The sequence below is a fragment of the Pinus tabuliformis genome, chromosome 3_2 (genome assembly GCF_031772625.1).
Source record: "Pinus tabuliformis cultivar Carrire ecotype Pingquan chromosome 3_2, CPIR1, whole genome shotgun sequence".
Classification (NCBI taxonomy): domain Eukaryota; kingdom Viridiplantae; phylum Streptophyta; class Pinopsida; order Pinales; family Pinaceae; genus Pinus; species Pinus tabuliformis.
Window position 1 is genome coordinate 658,315,478 of NC_142302.1, and position 16,175 is coordinate 658,331,652.

Genomic DNA, 16,175 nt, shown 5'->3' on the forward strand with positions numbered 1-16,175 from the left:
CCCAAGGTGTGGACAAGGGGAAGGGGAGGTTAACCATATGTGGACCTAGTGGACACATGTGGACCCAGATGGGAAAAGAGATGAATGGGGCTGAAAGGAGTGGAAAGGGAGTAATCACTTTTACAGAAAAATTTACATAGACACTGGCAAAAAACACTTGAGACTTTTCTCCGAAACTTTCTGACACCTTGGAGACCTTCCTTTCTCTATTGCGTCAGCCCTGTGTCATTCTGCGTGGCTCTGCACAGCTTTGATCCCTCTCTGTGTCATCCCTGCGTCTCTCTGATTTGTGTCTCCCTCTGCGCTGTCTCTCAGAGTCCCTGCGTCACTTCTTCTGAGCTCCCTGACTGTTTCTAATCCCCCTCTTCCTCCACCCTGCAACTCTCCCTTTGAAATCGATCTCCTTCTCTTTGAGAATTGATTTTCCTTGAGATACCGAGTATCTACTGGTGTATCTCCAACTGACCCTCAAGCCTCCTCTTATACTTTTCCTGTTGAGTCTTCAACGGCCGAGATTAAGTCCCTAATCAATGGCTAAGATTAGATTTGGCTTGATCCTCGTCATTTAGCACTTTCTCACACAATTTTATATTAATACCCATTAATATTTTAATTTTCCTAAGTTTAGACTTAGGAACTCCATTAAAAATATTAATTATTTTAATATCTCTCCAACCAGATGGAATTTCCCAAAACAATTTCTGGGTTTTGGAGATCTTATGTGCCTTAGCCTCTCCACCAATTTTCATGGCTAGAGCACATCTGATACTACCACAAATTAACACTTGGTTAGGTCTTCATAATGACATATGTAATCATGATTTTATATATTTGATGTAATAAGAAAAATAATTTTTTTTATTATTTTTCTGAGACATGGGTTTCATGCTCAAGAGGAATTTATTTTATAGGTCAAGCTCCCATTGAGAGCTTGTAGGGCTTATGAATCATTGTCATGTATGAATGATCCACTTGGGCATGTTACATATTGTAAAAGGAAAAATTATCTGAGTCAAAGTCAAGTCAAATAACCCTCCAAGACCTTGTCAAGTGTTAATCAACAAGTCGGCCCTTAAAAGAAGCAAATCGATCTATCTAAAGGACATGTTGGCCTAGGTGCTATGTCAAATTGGCCTACAAGCATGGGAAGGAAGCCTATATATACAAGAGGACTTAGCCTCATTCAAGGATGAAGAATCAAGCATTATCACCAAGAAAAGAAGTGTGAAGGTAGAGATAAAGGAAGCCTCTTGTGCAGTGAGTAAGAGAAAGAAAGGATCAAAGTTTTCTAGCCTTGTTTTGGGTCCCTCATACCACACGTGATTGCAGCTAGTGTTTCTGCAGTATGGTATTGAAGCCCTTGAAAAAAGTTGAGATATAGTGTCATGTCCCTTCCCAAATGGATTTGTGACAGGTTTTGGTCTCCCCCCAATTTTGTATAAAATTTTGATAAGTAAAGGACCGAAGCAATTTTGAGTTAGGGACTTAGGAGAAATGAAGGCTGGACTAATTTTCTAGTGGAAGGTGGGGGCCACCCACCTGGGAAAATACATTGGGCAATTCGAATTGCCTTGGAGTGTAAATTGTATGGCTTGTGGAGGGACCAATGTTGCACGAAGCGGGGGCGAAGCGGAAGCGTTTTTTGGAAGCGGGGATGCGGAAGCGTCATTTTCCAAAAATCTAGGAAGCGAAGCGTCTGCTATATATATATTTATATTTTTTTGCATTTATACTCAAAACAAACATCCCAAATAGCAAATTAATTGTAGAAGACATGAAAACATGCATATTTTTGCATAAATCAAGATAGATATAACATCCATTGTACATTAATGATTAATTATTCGAGCATCAACCATTTAGATGCATCAACCATCTAGAATCTAGATTCTTCTCCTCTTGTCTAGCCTTTGCCTCTACCTCGATTGTCTAGGGATATTAGTCAACATTGCCCAATTTTGATCAAACTACCTAATTCAAGACTTAAAATATGGCTGAAAAAGCTTAACATGGTTGATCGATGATTTTGACTTGATTGAAAGGTAATTTTTTGCTAAGGGCGTGTTGTGTGACAAAGGAGTTCAACAATTAACACCACCAACACTAGGGTACATATAGGGCTTGGCGCTCTCGATTAAATGCTAATCGCATACCTTCATACTTGATATAATCTAATGAAATGCCACAATCCCATTGATCCTGAATTCCTGAAAACTGTTAAGTCTACTGAATTTTGAATAGGATATGAAATTCTATTTTCTCCATATGAAGTCCAATGAGGCTGGAACCACTCTCAAACATCCTGAGTCATTTCATGGTAATGTTAAAAATTTAAGTAAAAGGATGAAAATGAAAAATAAAGTTAACATTACCATGAGGGAGCATCTGCTATATTTATATTTTTTTTTGCCTTCATTCGTCACCCTAACCCAAGGTGGACCCACCCCCAACAAGCAAACTCACCTAAAATAAAAAAAAAAATGATTTTCTAAACGTTTTTCCGGAAGCTTTTCTGGAAGTGTACGGAAGCGTATGGGAAGCGTACGCTTCCTCCTCCGAAGCGCCACACTTCCGACGCCCGAAGCGCCGTATGAAGCGCGCTTCGGCGCTTCCGTACCACGCTTCCAAATTTCCAGGAAGTGGCAAAAAATTTGGAAGTGGCGCTTCCAGCCAAGCTTCCTAGGCGCTTCCGTATGGGACGTGCTTCGGGGCTTGGAACCGTTGGGGGGGGGTGCTTCGTGCAACATTGGGAGGGACCCACATGGGGGAAGATGAGGCCCACAAAGTTATAAGGAGGAAGAGCTCCTCAATTGAGCATTCATTCATACTTGCACATCGAACTCATTTGTATGTTTGCTTGAGCTGCTTAGCCGAGTCAACTGGCTGTTTAGCCACAAGTCTCTCAGGCGGGAGATTCAACCTTACCTCTGGGGACTACGAGTGCCACCCTAGGAAGGCATTTCCAGACTACCTTGAGGAGCATCGGGAAGATTTGTAGCCATTACACTCAGCCCACAGACCAGTAGAGCATATTTCTAGGCCACGCAGTGAAGGGAACACGCAGTTGTGATTAGGAGTTCATCCGGGCAGCGCTTGTTGGAGAAACTTGGAGAGTTGGAGTATATCAGGAGACCAACCTTGGGGAGGAGTTCTGGAGTAGGTGGGTGGAGCAATTGGGCAGTTCGAAACTCGCTTGGAGGACTGCACAGAGGGCCAGACTGGGCTCATGTGGGCATTGAGGGTGGGAGCTACAACACCGGGATCATATTAGAGAAGGGTGGAAATTCATAAGGGATAGCATCTCAGTGTTTTGGGGGAGATTTGGAGAGCTTTCCCAACACATTTTAGACAGACCGAGTTTGCAAGCTTGAGGAGGAGGACGGGCTCCTTGGGGGTTGATTTTCAAGGGTCTGAACTAGGCCAAACCCTTCTTGGGTTTTGGCTGAGGATCCGAGAGTTGAAGTTTCACAATTTTTTGAGCAAGGGAAGCAGGGGTTCCAACACATTCTTTCCAGCAGACAACACAATTTTCTGGGCAGCGTGGATCACTTCTGGAGTAGCAGTTGGGAAACCCTCAGATCATCATTTTCTTACCTGGGTTTTGTCACTCTTGTCCTTGGAGACAAGCCCAAGTGCACCATTCCATTCAATGTTGTATTTGCCCCATGATGATTTAGTAAAATGGCTCAAAAGTTCTCTATTTCTAGCGTTTTCATGGGTGTTTAATGATTGCATCTCATTTTTGGATGTTGGTTTGTTTGGTTGCTTTGTTTATCACTGAATTTCCTAGTTAGGAACAATAGATATAGCCCAAGAAGAATCAATTTTCGAGCCGAATTCACTAGGAGAAGGGACCAAGACAAGCAAAGAAGAAAGGGCATTGAAATTTGCCTTCATTATCTCACATGTGCAGCTAGGGTTTCTAAAAGAAGGGTCGAAAATGACAGGAATTGTAAGCAGGTCGAGATTGCAGCAAGATAGGTCGAAATTGCAGTCAAGGTATTAGAAGGCTAAATTTGAAGACAAGGAAGAAGAAACTAATTGGACTTGGAAAAAGAAGCAAGGTTGACTTGATCTTGGAGGAGTTTTGGTTAAGGGTCTAGGTCTTGGAATTCGTCAATTGAAGATTCTATAAGAAGAAGAATTCTCGTGGGTTTTCCTCTCAAGATTGGAGAGGTTTTGGCCCTGGCTAATCGCCTATATCTTGTGTCCTTTGTCTTGTTGTTCTTTATGGTTTGGTAGTTGTTTGATGAACAAGAACACTAATAATAATCAAAGAAGAAGCTAATGAAGTAAAGTAAAAATAGATCACAAACAGTTATCAAGTAAGAGAAATCACTTACACTTGCTGCCCCTAGATTTCTCAACACCAAGCTGCAAAGTGATGAGCCTCATCATTGGGTAATTATATGGGCCTTAATTCACCTCCTAGATTAGTCAAACTAACTCTTCTCACAACTTATTACATGTTTTGATTATATTTTGTTTAATGAGATGAGTTAAAGTGAGATATTATGCCTAGTGAACTAATATGCATTGAATGCAGGTTTGGAAGAGAAAATCAAGGAATTTTGGCAAGACTAAGGTTTGAAACTCGAATGGGACAAGGGAGAGAGATTGTAGGAGGTAAATCCTCCTCATTTACTCCTCCCCCATTCGAATATTCCTCCATTAATCCCACCAGCTCGGAGTGCAAGCAACCAAGTCATGAAGATTAGAAGGCAGTCGAGCAAGTGATAGACAAAGAGTTAGTTCATCTCGAGTTTGGGAGCCGAGCCTCCCTAAATTTAAGGAAGTCGTTGGGGACTTCAGTTGTATAAGTAGAGAGGCCTAGAGCCTCATTAGGATTTGAATTTTTGTTGTAAAAACTCTAGTTATTTTCGAGCTCCAGACTTGTGGAAGACTTTGATGTAATTTTCTGTTTTGGTAATAAGAATGAGCTTTTTCTTGATCCAACACTGAGTTAACTCAGAGGGCTAAAGCTCTTGGGTTAGGGCCCAACCCTAGCAGCAAAGGCTCCTCTTCTTGTATCTGTAAGGCTCCTCTTCTTGTATCTGTATGCTTAGCTTAGTTTCATAAATTCATGGTTAAACTGTCTTTAGAAGTATTTCATTGCAAGTAGTGTAGATTTGATTAATTGTTTATTAGTTTGCTTCCATTTGTGCCTTACTTCAGTAGTAGGTTAGAAGGGATAAAAGAAGCACCACAAAGCTGTCAGTAGGTGTCCTGGCCTCACTTCTTCCTTCTGGGATCATGATTTGAGGAAAAGACCCTTATGTAGCCCCAAAAAGACAGATTTCCATTTCTTTCATAAGATTTAGAGTTTACTGTACTTGAACCAGCATTTGATCAGTTTTGCAAATGTAGGATTTCATTGCCATCTCTTCTATCTTCATTCTTGCAGTAGATCTCATCCATGATTCCATTTTATTCAGCAATTTCCTCATGCATAAGGTAGACAATTAGTTCATTAAATTCTGCTTTTCTAGCTCATGAGAATTCTTCTTGTTTACATGACTTTTTGGAAATTACACATGTTTGATGCAGAGCAGGTGCTTCAGAAGTAGAAAGAGATCTCATAGCAAGCAACCACCTTCCAACTTCATCCACCCATAGGCATTCCTTGTTTTCATCAAGACCTTCACCAATTTCATCATTTTACATAGAAATTCCCCCAAGCATGTTGAACAAATCCAACCATCTCCTAAACTTGGTTTTGGGTTCTGAGTGATCCTAGGCCTTTTCTCACTCCATTCCACCCATCAACCACCTTCCCTAAGCCTTCCATCACCTCCAACACCCATCGTTTTTCTCTCGGCTGTATCCTGTAGAAATATAGGGAATCCTATAGGTTTCTAGTACATCCTATAGGTTTTCCTGTAGTGGCCTATTTTGAGGCCGAATTGAGGGAAAACCTCTAGGAAGCCACCCAAGGTCACCCAAGGGTCTCCCAAACCTTCCAACCATCTCCTGAACCTTCCAGCCATCCACCAACATCCCTAAGCCACCTGCCACATCACCAAAAGAGATTAGCTTGCACACTTGATTTTTCATGAAAAGCATAAAAAGACAAAACAAATTTATTACAGTCCTTTACATGCATAACAATGATGTTTGATGTTTTTAACTTCCATGCTTAGGACAGTAGCATTTTGTTCATGTTAATTTAGCATTATTGCAAAGCATAGCTCTTAGCAGTTAATTAGGAAATGGTGTGCCTTAGCATTGAATTTCAATGTTTTTCATTATTACAGTGGATCAGCTCTGTCTAAGAGTAGATTTCTATTTCTTTCATCAAGGAACCAAGCTTCTTCTAAATCCATAGAAGTCTGGCTTGAAAACACTAGTGGTCTCTCGCGAACTGAGTAGTGACAAAACGCAGAACCATCACTTTTACTTGTGTATACAACACTGTCACCTCCAAGTTTGTACGAACCCCGAGTTGATAAAGTAAAGCTGGTAGCCCAGGAGTTGCAACATTCTTGCTGCAATATTGGTGCTCATCACAAAGACATTGACACTAGTTCAGGTTTTGATGCTCAAAACCACCTGCAAATACAAATTGAAAAAAAACACAATGAAACCCTTAAAAATTTAGACCCCAACACAAAATACCCTTCACGGATTTGCTGCAGTTGATCTTCAAAGAATATCAAGAATTATTGTGCTCAGAATATCCTCAAAAGAGGAGGGTTGAATGCCCTAGGACTTTCCTTGAACCAATCAGAAAATTTTCACCAAGCAAGAAATTCCTTTCGTCGGCCTCTCAATAGATCTTCACATGGACTTCCACAGGCTGAGTAATTTCAGAGAGAAAAGGTCTGAATACTTCATTGATTGAAGAAGATTGATCATATTTTTTAAAGGTAAAGGTTAGGGCCCTTAGAAGGCCGACTAACCACAAAGGAGGGAACCAAAAATAATTTGAAATTTAAATAATGGTGCAAACTTTTAAGGCCGACTTGCCTTTGAGGGAAGGCAAATTTCGAATTTTCAAAATTTTTCCTTTAATAATAAATTTGGGATTTTCTTTTGACTTATCTTTGACCATAGTGAAATTAAATTTTGACTCCATTAAATGTGCTTTAGGCAAACCAATAATGCATTGCCACATCATCTAGCTTAGGGGATATTGACCACATGAAGGGGGCATTAACTTTAACTCGGTATAACTCTAAAACCATCTGGATTCTCAAGATGTGCCATATACCATTGGAATCGGCATGACGAGGAGCATTAGTTGACAGTGGTCATGGTGGCAAATTCATTGATTTGGATCTTTAAAATCTTCAACAAGTGTGGGGCTTTTAGGGATTCCTTCCATCCTTCCAGGGTTACTTGTCTATTAAAGGTTTTCACTGATGTAATCGTGATGTAGATTAAGAGCATTCAAGAACTGATGTTGACATCAATGACAACACCATTCTACACACAATTTGGAGACTAAGTCAAATTACAAGTAAATGATTCTTTTACATATGCACAAAATCCTTGAAAGGGAGGTGGCTTGTTCAAAACAGATCTATAAAAGTGTCAAATAATACCCATTAACCTTCTAAATAACTCACACATCTGAGCTGGAAATTACCTTTTTTGCTTGCATGGCTGCAAAAACTCCAATGTTTTGCTATTTTTGGGATCTAGGAGGTTGGCACATGTGATAGGAGGCTCTATGCATGACATGCAATGTAAAACATCTCACATGCAACATAAATGTACTTTGCCACCTTTTTCTTTTGCATTTGTATCCCCACGGGCCCCTTAGCTTGCCAATTTTTTCTTGAAAAAACTTTGGCATGTCAAGTATGAATGATGCTGAACAAAATGAGCCCTTCTTGAAATTTTGACCAGGGAGCCCTATGCATTGGGATCCATGAGAATATCCAAAAGTAGTCCTATTTCCAATTTTCCCTGCTGAATAATAGTGAATTGAGTTATTGGTACCCCTCTTGGAAGGAGGGGTAACAGTGCCTTTTACACATATGTTGGATGCTTTGATAATGAGAATTTGGGCCACTATAAACTTATTAACACTGAGCAAACTATGGTTACATCAGTTTTATCTTCCTTTTTTAATTGGAGATCCAAATTTTTAGAATATGTGCATTCTATGAGGTTGCTAATTTTATTCTAACTTTTATGAGCAGTGCAATTTGACTGTGTTGGTTTGATTATTTGCTTATTTTCTGCAGGTGAAATGACAAAATGTTATCCCCCTCCTTCATGCAAACTCTCTAAATATGCTCCACTTATTGATGTTTTGAAGGTGTGTATTTCATATTATCATTGTTTTCATCAGTTTCTTGTTCCATCACTGGATTAGGTATCTTTTCTGCTACAAACACTTTTGGTTTAACACTGAATTGAAAACTAATCTTTCTTGTTAATTGATGTTTGTTTGCAGGTTAAGCCTGGAAAATTGAATCTCATTATTGGTTCTAGTGGAAGAATTGTGAAGGGCATTATTGAAGACACTGGAGTAGATTCCATTGATATACAACAAAATGGCTTGGTATGTCAGAAAAATAATTGGAATGGACAGTATCAGTTCAGTAATTAGTGGTTACTATTGTTGAAATGTTCGTATTTACAGATAAAGATCATTTCGAAGGATTTGGAAAGCTTGCAGCAGGCCAAAAGCAAGATTAATGGCTTGATAATGGTTCCTACAGTTGGTGATATTTACAGGTGTTTTTCCTCTCTCTCAGTTTTCCATGGAAAGAAGAAATGGGTACAGACTTTATCAGTCTATAAAACAGATTTCATAATATTTATAGATTTTTCAAGGACTTTGTGCTATAATTGATCCTTACAGCTAAAATCTAGGAAATTTTCTTTCTGGAAATTTATATGGACTTGTCTTGTGAGCCCACTTCCTTTTATAGCTTAACATAGGTTCTTCCCTCTGTAGAGTGCTTCATAAAAAAATAATTCAGATAGCATAATGATATAAGCAAACAATTATTTGAAGAAAATACTCAAATTTTAGAAAGTGAGGAAGACAACATAGAGCTTACGCTAGAAATAATAAAAACACATGGGCAGAGATGTGTTAGAGGTAACAATGATAAATATTTCATTCATATCAATAATGTATGGCGAATCCACATGCATTTAGAATCAGAATCCTTCTTCCATTTTTCCATAAGGAATTGCTCATGTCTTATTACATCATTAACTCTGTACCAGCATTACATTTTGTTATATCACTAACATCGCTTAATGATGCTGACCTCTTAGATCTTGTGTCTGACAAAATAGACATTCGATTAATTTGTCTGACATCCTCTTTATTGTAAATGTTGATTTTGTGAAGATGACAAATAGAGGGGATAGAAGGGAACCAAAACCTGCAGCAGGAGATAAAGATGGCAGCCCTACACATTGGACTGGAGTAAAATGATTGTGCAGCAAGAGAGAAATGTGCCAATCACATGAAGATGCCGCACCAGCCTTATCACTCCAAGAGAAAATTTGTCAAACATGAAAATAAGGCACAAGATGTGGGTGTCGTAGGTTTAACACTTATTAGATTAGACAGTGATGCCTATAGGGTAAAGAATGATCGCTTGCCTTAACAAGAGCACTCAAGATCATATCTTACAAATGAGCTTGAGGGTCTATTTATACCCTTAAAGTAAGTAGGACACTTACCCCAAGGAGGGTTTATCGGCTCACAACTGGATTGGCAAGGCCAGGCTTAACCATAACCAAGTCATCACGATAAATGCACATAAATGGTGTTTACCTAGGTCATCATGAGCCTATTAACCTAAAAACACCATTAGAGTAGGCCATATCGCTATGTGAAGAGTATGCCATTGTCAACAAAGACTGATGAACCCTGATAAACTGGCATCCATTAAGCCTGATGAACCCTAAACAATGTTGATGAAGGAAGAGAAAAATCCACAGAGGAGCATGAATTGTATGGTAATGCCCTTGTTTCCAAATGAAAGCATTTTTGCAAAAAGGATAAGTTAAATACTATAAAGCAGAATGGAAGGCCTTGAGCAAATGAAAGGAAAATTGGCAAGAAAATAGAGAGCAAGAATGTGGAAAAGAGAAGCTACACAAGTTTGGTTGTTATTTTAGGTTTTGTGGGATGTATAGACAAAAGGAAGCTTATAATAAGGAAAAGAACTAAAAGAAACACAATGATGACAACACTGTCAAAATGAGATAGGTAATAGAAGCACCACTCTTTCCATGACTTTTTGACGTATTTGTAAGCATTAAGGATGAATTGAAAATGGTGCCACTTAACACTTGATGTATGATGAAAATGATTTTTATTCTCTTAATAAAAAGAAAATGATAGTGTGCTCCTTGGGAATGATTAGCCTCTTCATGTGTGAGAGACTGGAAGCACTAAGATGGAAAATGGTTCTTTTACACATGCAACAAAGCAAACAGTCATTACCAAGTGCCATAAAAGTAAAGGGACAAACCCATAACAATCTAGAAGGATAAAATATTAGGTATTGGTATGTAATGGTATGAAATGATGATGTTTATGTGTATACACACACACACATGAAAAGGCATAGTCATGATGAGTAGTCATGACTCTTAGAAACTTGGGTTAATTAGGTTAACCATATAGGTACATTACAAATCATCTCTTTTGAGATGCTTCAGCCTCTAAGCAATAATAGGGAGTGATGTTATAGTTCAACTAGTACTACAATTCAACAAGAGAACATACAATCTTCATCTAGGGCATGAGGGCTTATGTTCATCATTGACCAAAGGTGATTTGATCCTAAGTGATTGGAAGCATGTCTTACATAGGACAAGGACTGTGAGAAATAGTAAGTAGAGGATAACACAAAGGAATGGTGTAACACTTGTCTCATTCCTAGGATTCATTAGGTAATATAAGATCTTAAAAAAAGTTGCTTCAATCCTTTGTGAAATATTATGGAGTTGAGAGGTAAGGGCCAAAACTTTGTCAATGTATATAATACTTAATGACTTATCCTCTAATCTAATGGTTTGAACTTTTGTTTCATCATCAACATTGTCAATACTTAGATTCCTCTAATGTTAGATATGGTTTCATGATTTCTACACAATATCTAACATCATTTACCATAGTGCATGTGAAGTTGTGGAAGCGTCTAACATTTCTCTTCTCAAGCTAGTCAATGACATAGATAAATATAATAATTGTTGTGATATGGCTTCACTATCATCCAAATCCAAACTCATAATTGTTTCCATGAGTCATATACAATTTCTGTGTGATTCTTGTTACCACTCGATCTAGCAGGGGTCCAAGGACCGGTACCTAAGGGACAACTACTAGACCAAATGGTAGAAATGGGACACAAACCCACTGTCACCTTAGTCAGTGCCCCTGCACTTTACGAACTTTCACCAATGGGAGGAGTCTCAGTATGAGGGAAATCACTAGAATGGTAGGATCGATGGCAATGTACAATGTGATTTCCAAGGCCCATTCAAAGGAGAGGCTCAAACAATGGCTCAATACTTCAAGAAAAAGTTAATGGCTCTAGGGTTAATGATATTCAATGATGATGAGAATTCCTAAGGTCAAGGCTCCTAAGATGACTAGGTCGTCTAAAGAAGCTTTTAATGATGCTTATATGCCTTTAAATAAAAAAATTATGTCGTGACAAGCCTAGAGTGGAATCATACGATACCTAGGTCAATCGTGGGAGGAGACCCTCCAAAGAGCACACTTGGTCAAGGTAGTGAACAGGAAGGTCAAGAGATGAATTTCTTTGAATTTTGATGGAAAAATGACCTTCAAAGGCCACTAACTCAAAATGTTCAAGATCAACTCCAAAGTTTGAGCTAGGATTTGAGTTTTCTCTCAAACTAGCTATGGGAATTGCCTCAAAATTTGAAGGCCACTAGCGAGGACAACATAGTAGTAGTCTATCCAGTTAGTTTTCTAATGCCACACCTGTAATGCAATTCATACAAGGCCTTGTCTAGTTCTCTAGGGTTAGGGCAGAAATTGAGGAGGAAAAGAGAAAGGTAAAGAGGGTGATTACCAATTTCGCTTGGATTACTGCCTTATTCTTGGGCTATGGAGTCTATTTGATTCAAAATCTGGCCAAAATCGCCTTCAAGGATAGAAAATGATGCCCTAGCTAGCACTCTCTAGCATTTACCCGCCCAATATTCATGGACTTTCATGGAAAGGAAACAAGTTCTACTCCGCTAGGAGGATTCATCTACTTGTTATCAATGAGTAACATGCACAAATTTGCAATCTAATAATCCCTTACAATGATATTCAATAATTAGGTCACAAAAAGAAAAAGCTAATTACAAAATTTCCACACATTAGACATCTTTTATGTAAAGGAAACCTTCAAAAAGATTTACCTACAATATAACAATAGATATATCCAATCCAAGGTCAAGAAGATGGCTTGAAGAGAGAAAAAAATTTCAGCTCAAAAATATCGAAATACATCAAGAGATCTCCAATAGACAACCAAGAGAAAATGTGTGAAAATCTCTTCAAGAGAGCTAATCCAAGTTAAGTGATGATCACCCTCTTTAGCTTTCTCTTTTCCTCCTTCTAAATTTCTACCCTAACCCTAGAGGACTAGCTAGGGCCTTGTACGAATTACATTAGATGGGTGGCATTGAAAAACTAATTGGATAGACTGTGTTTTTTTCCTCTCTAGTGACCCTCAAATTTTGAGGCAATTCCCACAGCTAATTTGAGAGAAAACTCAAGCCCTAGCTCAAACTTTGGAGTTGATCTTGAACATTTTGGGTTAGTGGCCTTTGAAGGTAATTTTTCCATCAAAATTCAAAGAAATTCATCTCCCTTGACCTTCCTCTTCACTACCTTGACCTAGTGTGCTCTTTGGAGGGTCTCCTCCCACGATTGATCATAAACCCTAAGTATTGTATGGTCCCACTCAAGACTTCTCAAGGACAACGAAAATTTATTTAAAGGCATATAAGCATTATTCAAAGCTTCTTGAGAGGTCCTAGTCATCTTAGGAGCCTTGACCTTAGGAATTCTTATCATCATTGAATATCATTAGCCCTAGGTCCAAGTCTCCTCATAGGCCTTCCTTAGAGAGCCATTAACTTCTTCCTGAAGCATTGAGCCATTATTTGAGCCTCTCCTTTGAATGGGCCTTGGAAATCATATCATACCTTGCCATTGATCCTATCATTCTAGTGATTTCCCTCATATTGGGACTCCTACCATCGGTGAAAGTTCGTAAAGAGAAGGGGACACTAACTGAGGTGACAGTGGGTATGTGTCCCTTTGCTACCATTTGGTCTAGTAGTTGTCCCTTAGGTACCCCTCCTTGGACCCTTGCTAGATCAAGTGTTAACTCTTTTGGCATTGTTGTTGAGGAGGAAGTAGGTCTACTCCCCTATGAATCAGTGAGGAATTGATTCATTGACAACATTATAAGTATTCCTGTGGTGACTCCATTCATTGTCATGTCCCCTAGTTTTCTTGAAGAAGACATCATTCATCCTATAACTAGGGTTGTTGCAAGAAGAGGGGAGAGAACTCCATCCCTTGTTAGAACTAACCTTCTCCTAGAATTTGAAGAAGTTGGCAATGCGACTGTCAAAATGGTTGCCAATGCCAACCATAATCAAAACCAACCCAAGATCCCAAAAAGCAAAAAGCTCCTTGCTACTGTCTTTAGACCTTTGAAGTTGAGAGACAACCCCAATCCTTCGCCTAAAAAATATCATGAACGGTTATCCAAGTTCAAAGCGATTGTTGATCAAAATGCCCATGAACATATAAATGATTTCTTTTGGGCACTTGTCCCAAGCGGGATTGAGGATGATGATGTGAGAATGATGTTATTTGATTTATCTTTTGAGGGGCATGTTAGGGAATGGTATCTTAGTCTCCCACCTAGTAGCATAGATGACTATGAGAAATTTGAAGATGCATTTATGAAAAGATGGTCATCTGATGTTGAACGAGATGTCTACCTTGAAAAGTTTGACCACATAAAGAAAGGAAACAAAGATATTAGGGAGTTTATCCAAAAGTTTGATAGGATTGTTAGGGATATTCTTGATCACGTTTGACCTCCCAATGCGCTAATACTTAAAAACTTCACTAAGGCTATTAAAGGACACTTGACATATCAACTAAAGCATAAAAAGCCTAAAAATCTTGTTGAGACCAAGGAAATTGTCATGGAGGTTGAGAAAAACTTGAATGCTTCTAAAATTGAGATGTTTGGACATCCTAGGACTAAGGTAGAAACTAAGAAGAGCAAGTCCATGATCAGGTTGAGGAAGCCCTACTCATGGCCCTTAAGAAACTTGACAAATGATCTGAGGACATGAGCTCTAGGGATAGGTTGTATATGAACAAATTCAGCGCTCTTGAAAAGGCACAAAAGTCAAGTTATACCTAAAACAACAAGCCTTTTGTCAAGAAACCTAATGATGAAGGCAAACAAGGCCCACCCTAGGTTCCTAACACTTTGGCTCCAACCAATGTTGTGAAACAAGAAGAATCATCTTCCAAAGATGAGCAAAGTGATAATGAAGAAAGTGAAGATGAGGAGGGTGGTGAACAAATGAACATAGTTGAAACTCAAGCCTTCAGCATTATGTTAGGCAACACATACACTCATGCTCAAATTAGCGAAGTGAAACTCAATAATGGAAAGGATGAGCTGATCCTCAATACTAATGATAGTGGAATATTTAAAGGGGTCCAATATTCAAGGAAGAACGATAAGAAACCTTCCATGAGCTCTGAAGAATCGATAAAGAAGGAACCTCCCCCTAGGCAATCTCTTCCTAAGCAACCTCCTCCAAAAGAACCCCCATAAAAAGATCCTCCTAAGAAAGATGCCATCAAAAAGGATCCTCCTAAAGGGGAACACAAGCCCAAAGGAAAAGACAAGGAAATTTAACTTGATAATGATGTAGGGGGTCGTTGTAGGAAAGATGACCATGCAAGTTCCAATCAAAGAAATAATTAAGCTTCCATCTCAAAAATGGCATGTAAAACAAGCTTTAGGGATTGGGGATGTAGAGGACTTGCCTATCACATCGTAAAATATACGCCTCTCTAACACCAATCTTGGCCATGAGTCATTTTTGCTTACCTTAGCCATTAATTACCTCCTCCTACACAACTGTATGTTAGATTATGGGGCTTCCGCTAACATTATGCTTTTAAAAGTTACAAAGAAACTCAATCTAAATATCACTCATAAATACAAAAATGTGTGTGGATTTGACTCTAGATATTTTAATGTCGAAGGCCTTATCAAGGATCTTAAAATGTCATTAGCTTTGAATAAGGACATATCATTGCTCATGGACATTGTAGTTATTGTTATTCCTGATGTTTGGGGAATGTTGTTGCCTAGGAAATGGGGTGCTACTGTGGGAGTTAGCTCTAGATGGATCTATCTTACGCCACTATCCTGCAGCCTGATGGAACCCCATTTATCCTTTATAGGGAACCTCTATACCCAACTCATTTGATGAAACCTCGCCCTATCCCATATTATAAAACACCCGAGACTAAGGATGCTTCCCCTATTCTGCCCTCTAAGGAAGTACGCATCCTCAAAAGGTCCGATGAAAAACACAACACAAGGTGAGTGCAAAGACCTAGGAGGGAGTTCAAGGTTGGGGTTGTTGTGTTGGTTGATAAAAACTCTATCCCTGTCAAGGTTCATGGTAAGATTGGTGAGGGATATTATTACATTCCTAAACTTGACGACTAACTTTGGCTGGAGTTGGTCAAAATAAGTCACATCACCCATTTCCTTGACGCTTGACACTGTATCATATGCATGTTAGAGTAGGATGCATTGCATCTTGATTTCTGCATTAGAACCTAACATCATTTTATGTTATCATGATAGATTAGGTGCATTTAGGCTAAATTTGCATCATAGAACATATTTTATTTCCTGTTGATTTTATGGCCTAACAAGAGCATGAGAGATCAAAGGACGTCGTAAGAAGCATGCTACCCCGATTGCTTCATCTTTGATGTGTAGGTAATAGGTCTGCAATACCAAGAGATTGTTGGTGTTCTCATGACCTCCCTGTTCAAGTACATGGTTCGTCCACTCTATTAAGAGCTCATGTCCTAGTTGGAGCTAGATGTTACCCACCGCCAATGGGTGATCCATATAGAAGAATTTTTCTCCTAGATGTGTCTT

The 16,175-nt window shown here is 39.0% G+C and overlaps 1 protein-coding gene across 2 annotated transcripts in view; it reads left to right on the forward strand.

Moving 5' to 3' along the window:
- The window catches only part of LOC149182384 (putative polyribonucleotide nucleotidyltransferase 1, chloroplastic), a 411,698-nt gene that overhangs the window by 278,597 nt on the left and 116,926 nt on the right, over positions 1–16,175 (forward strand). For both annotated transcript variants that reach the window (XM_089416829.1, XM_089416828.1), the window contains 3 exons: positions 8,193–8,266; positions 8,405–8,512; positions 8,594–8,688. In XM_089416829.1, the coding sequence (XP_089272955.1) occupies positions 8,193–8,266; positions 8,405–8,512; positions 8,594–8,688 (277 nt within the window). The remainder of the gene's footprint in view (positions 1–8,192; positions 8,267–8,404; positions 8,513–8,593; positions 8,689–16,175) is intronic.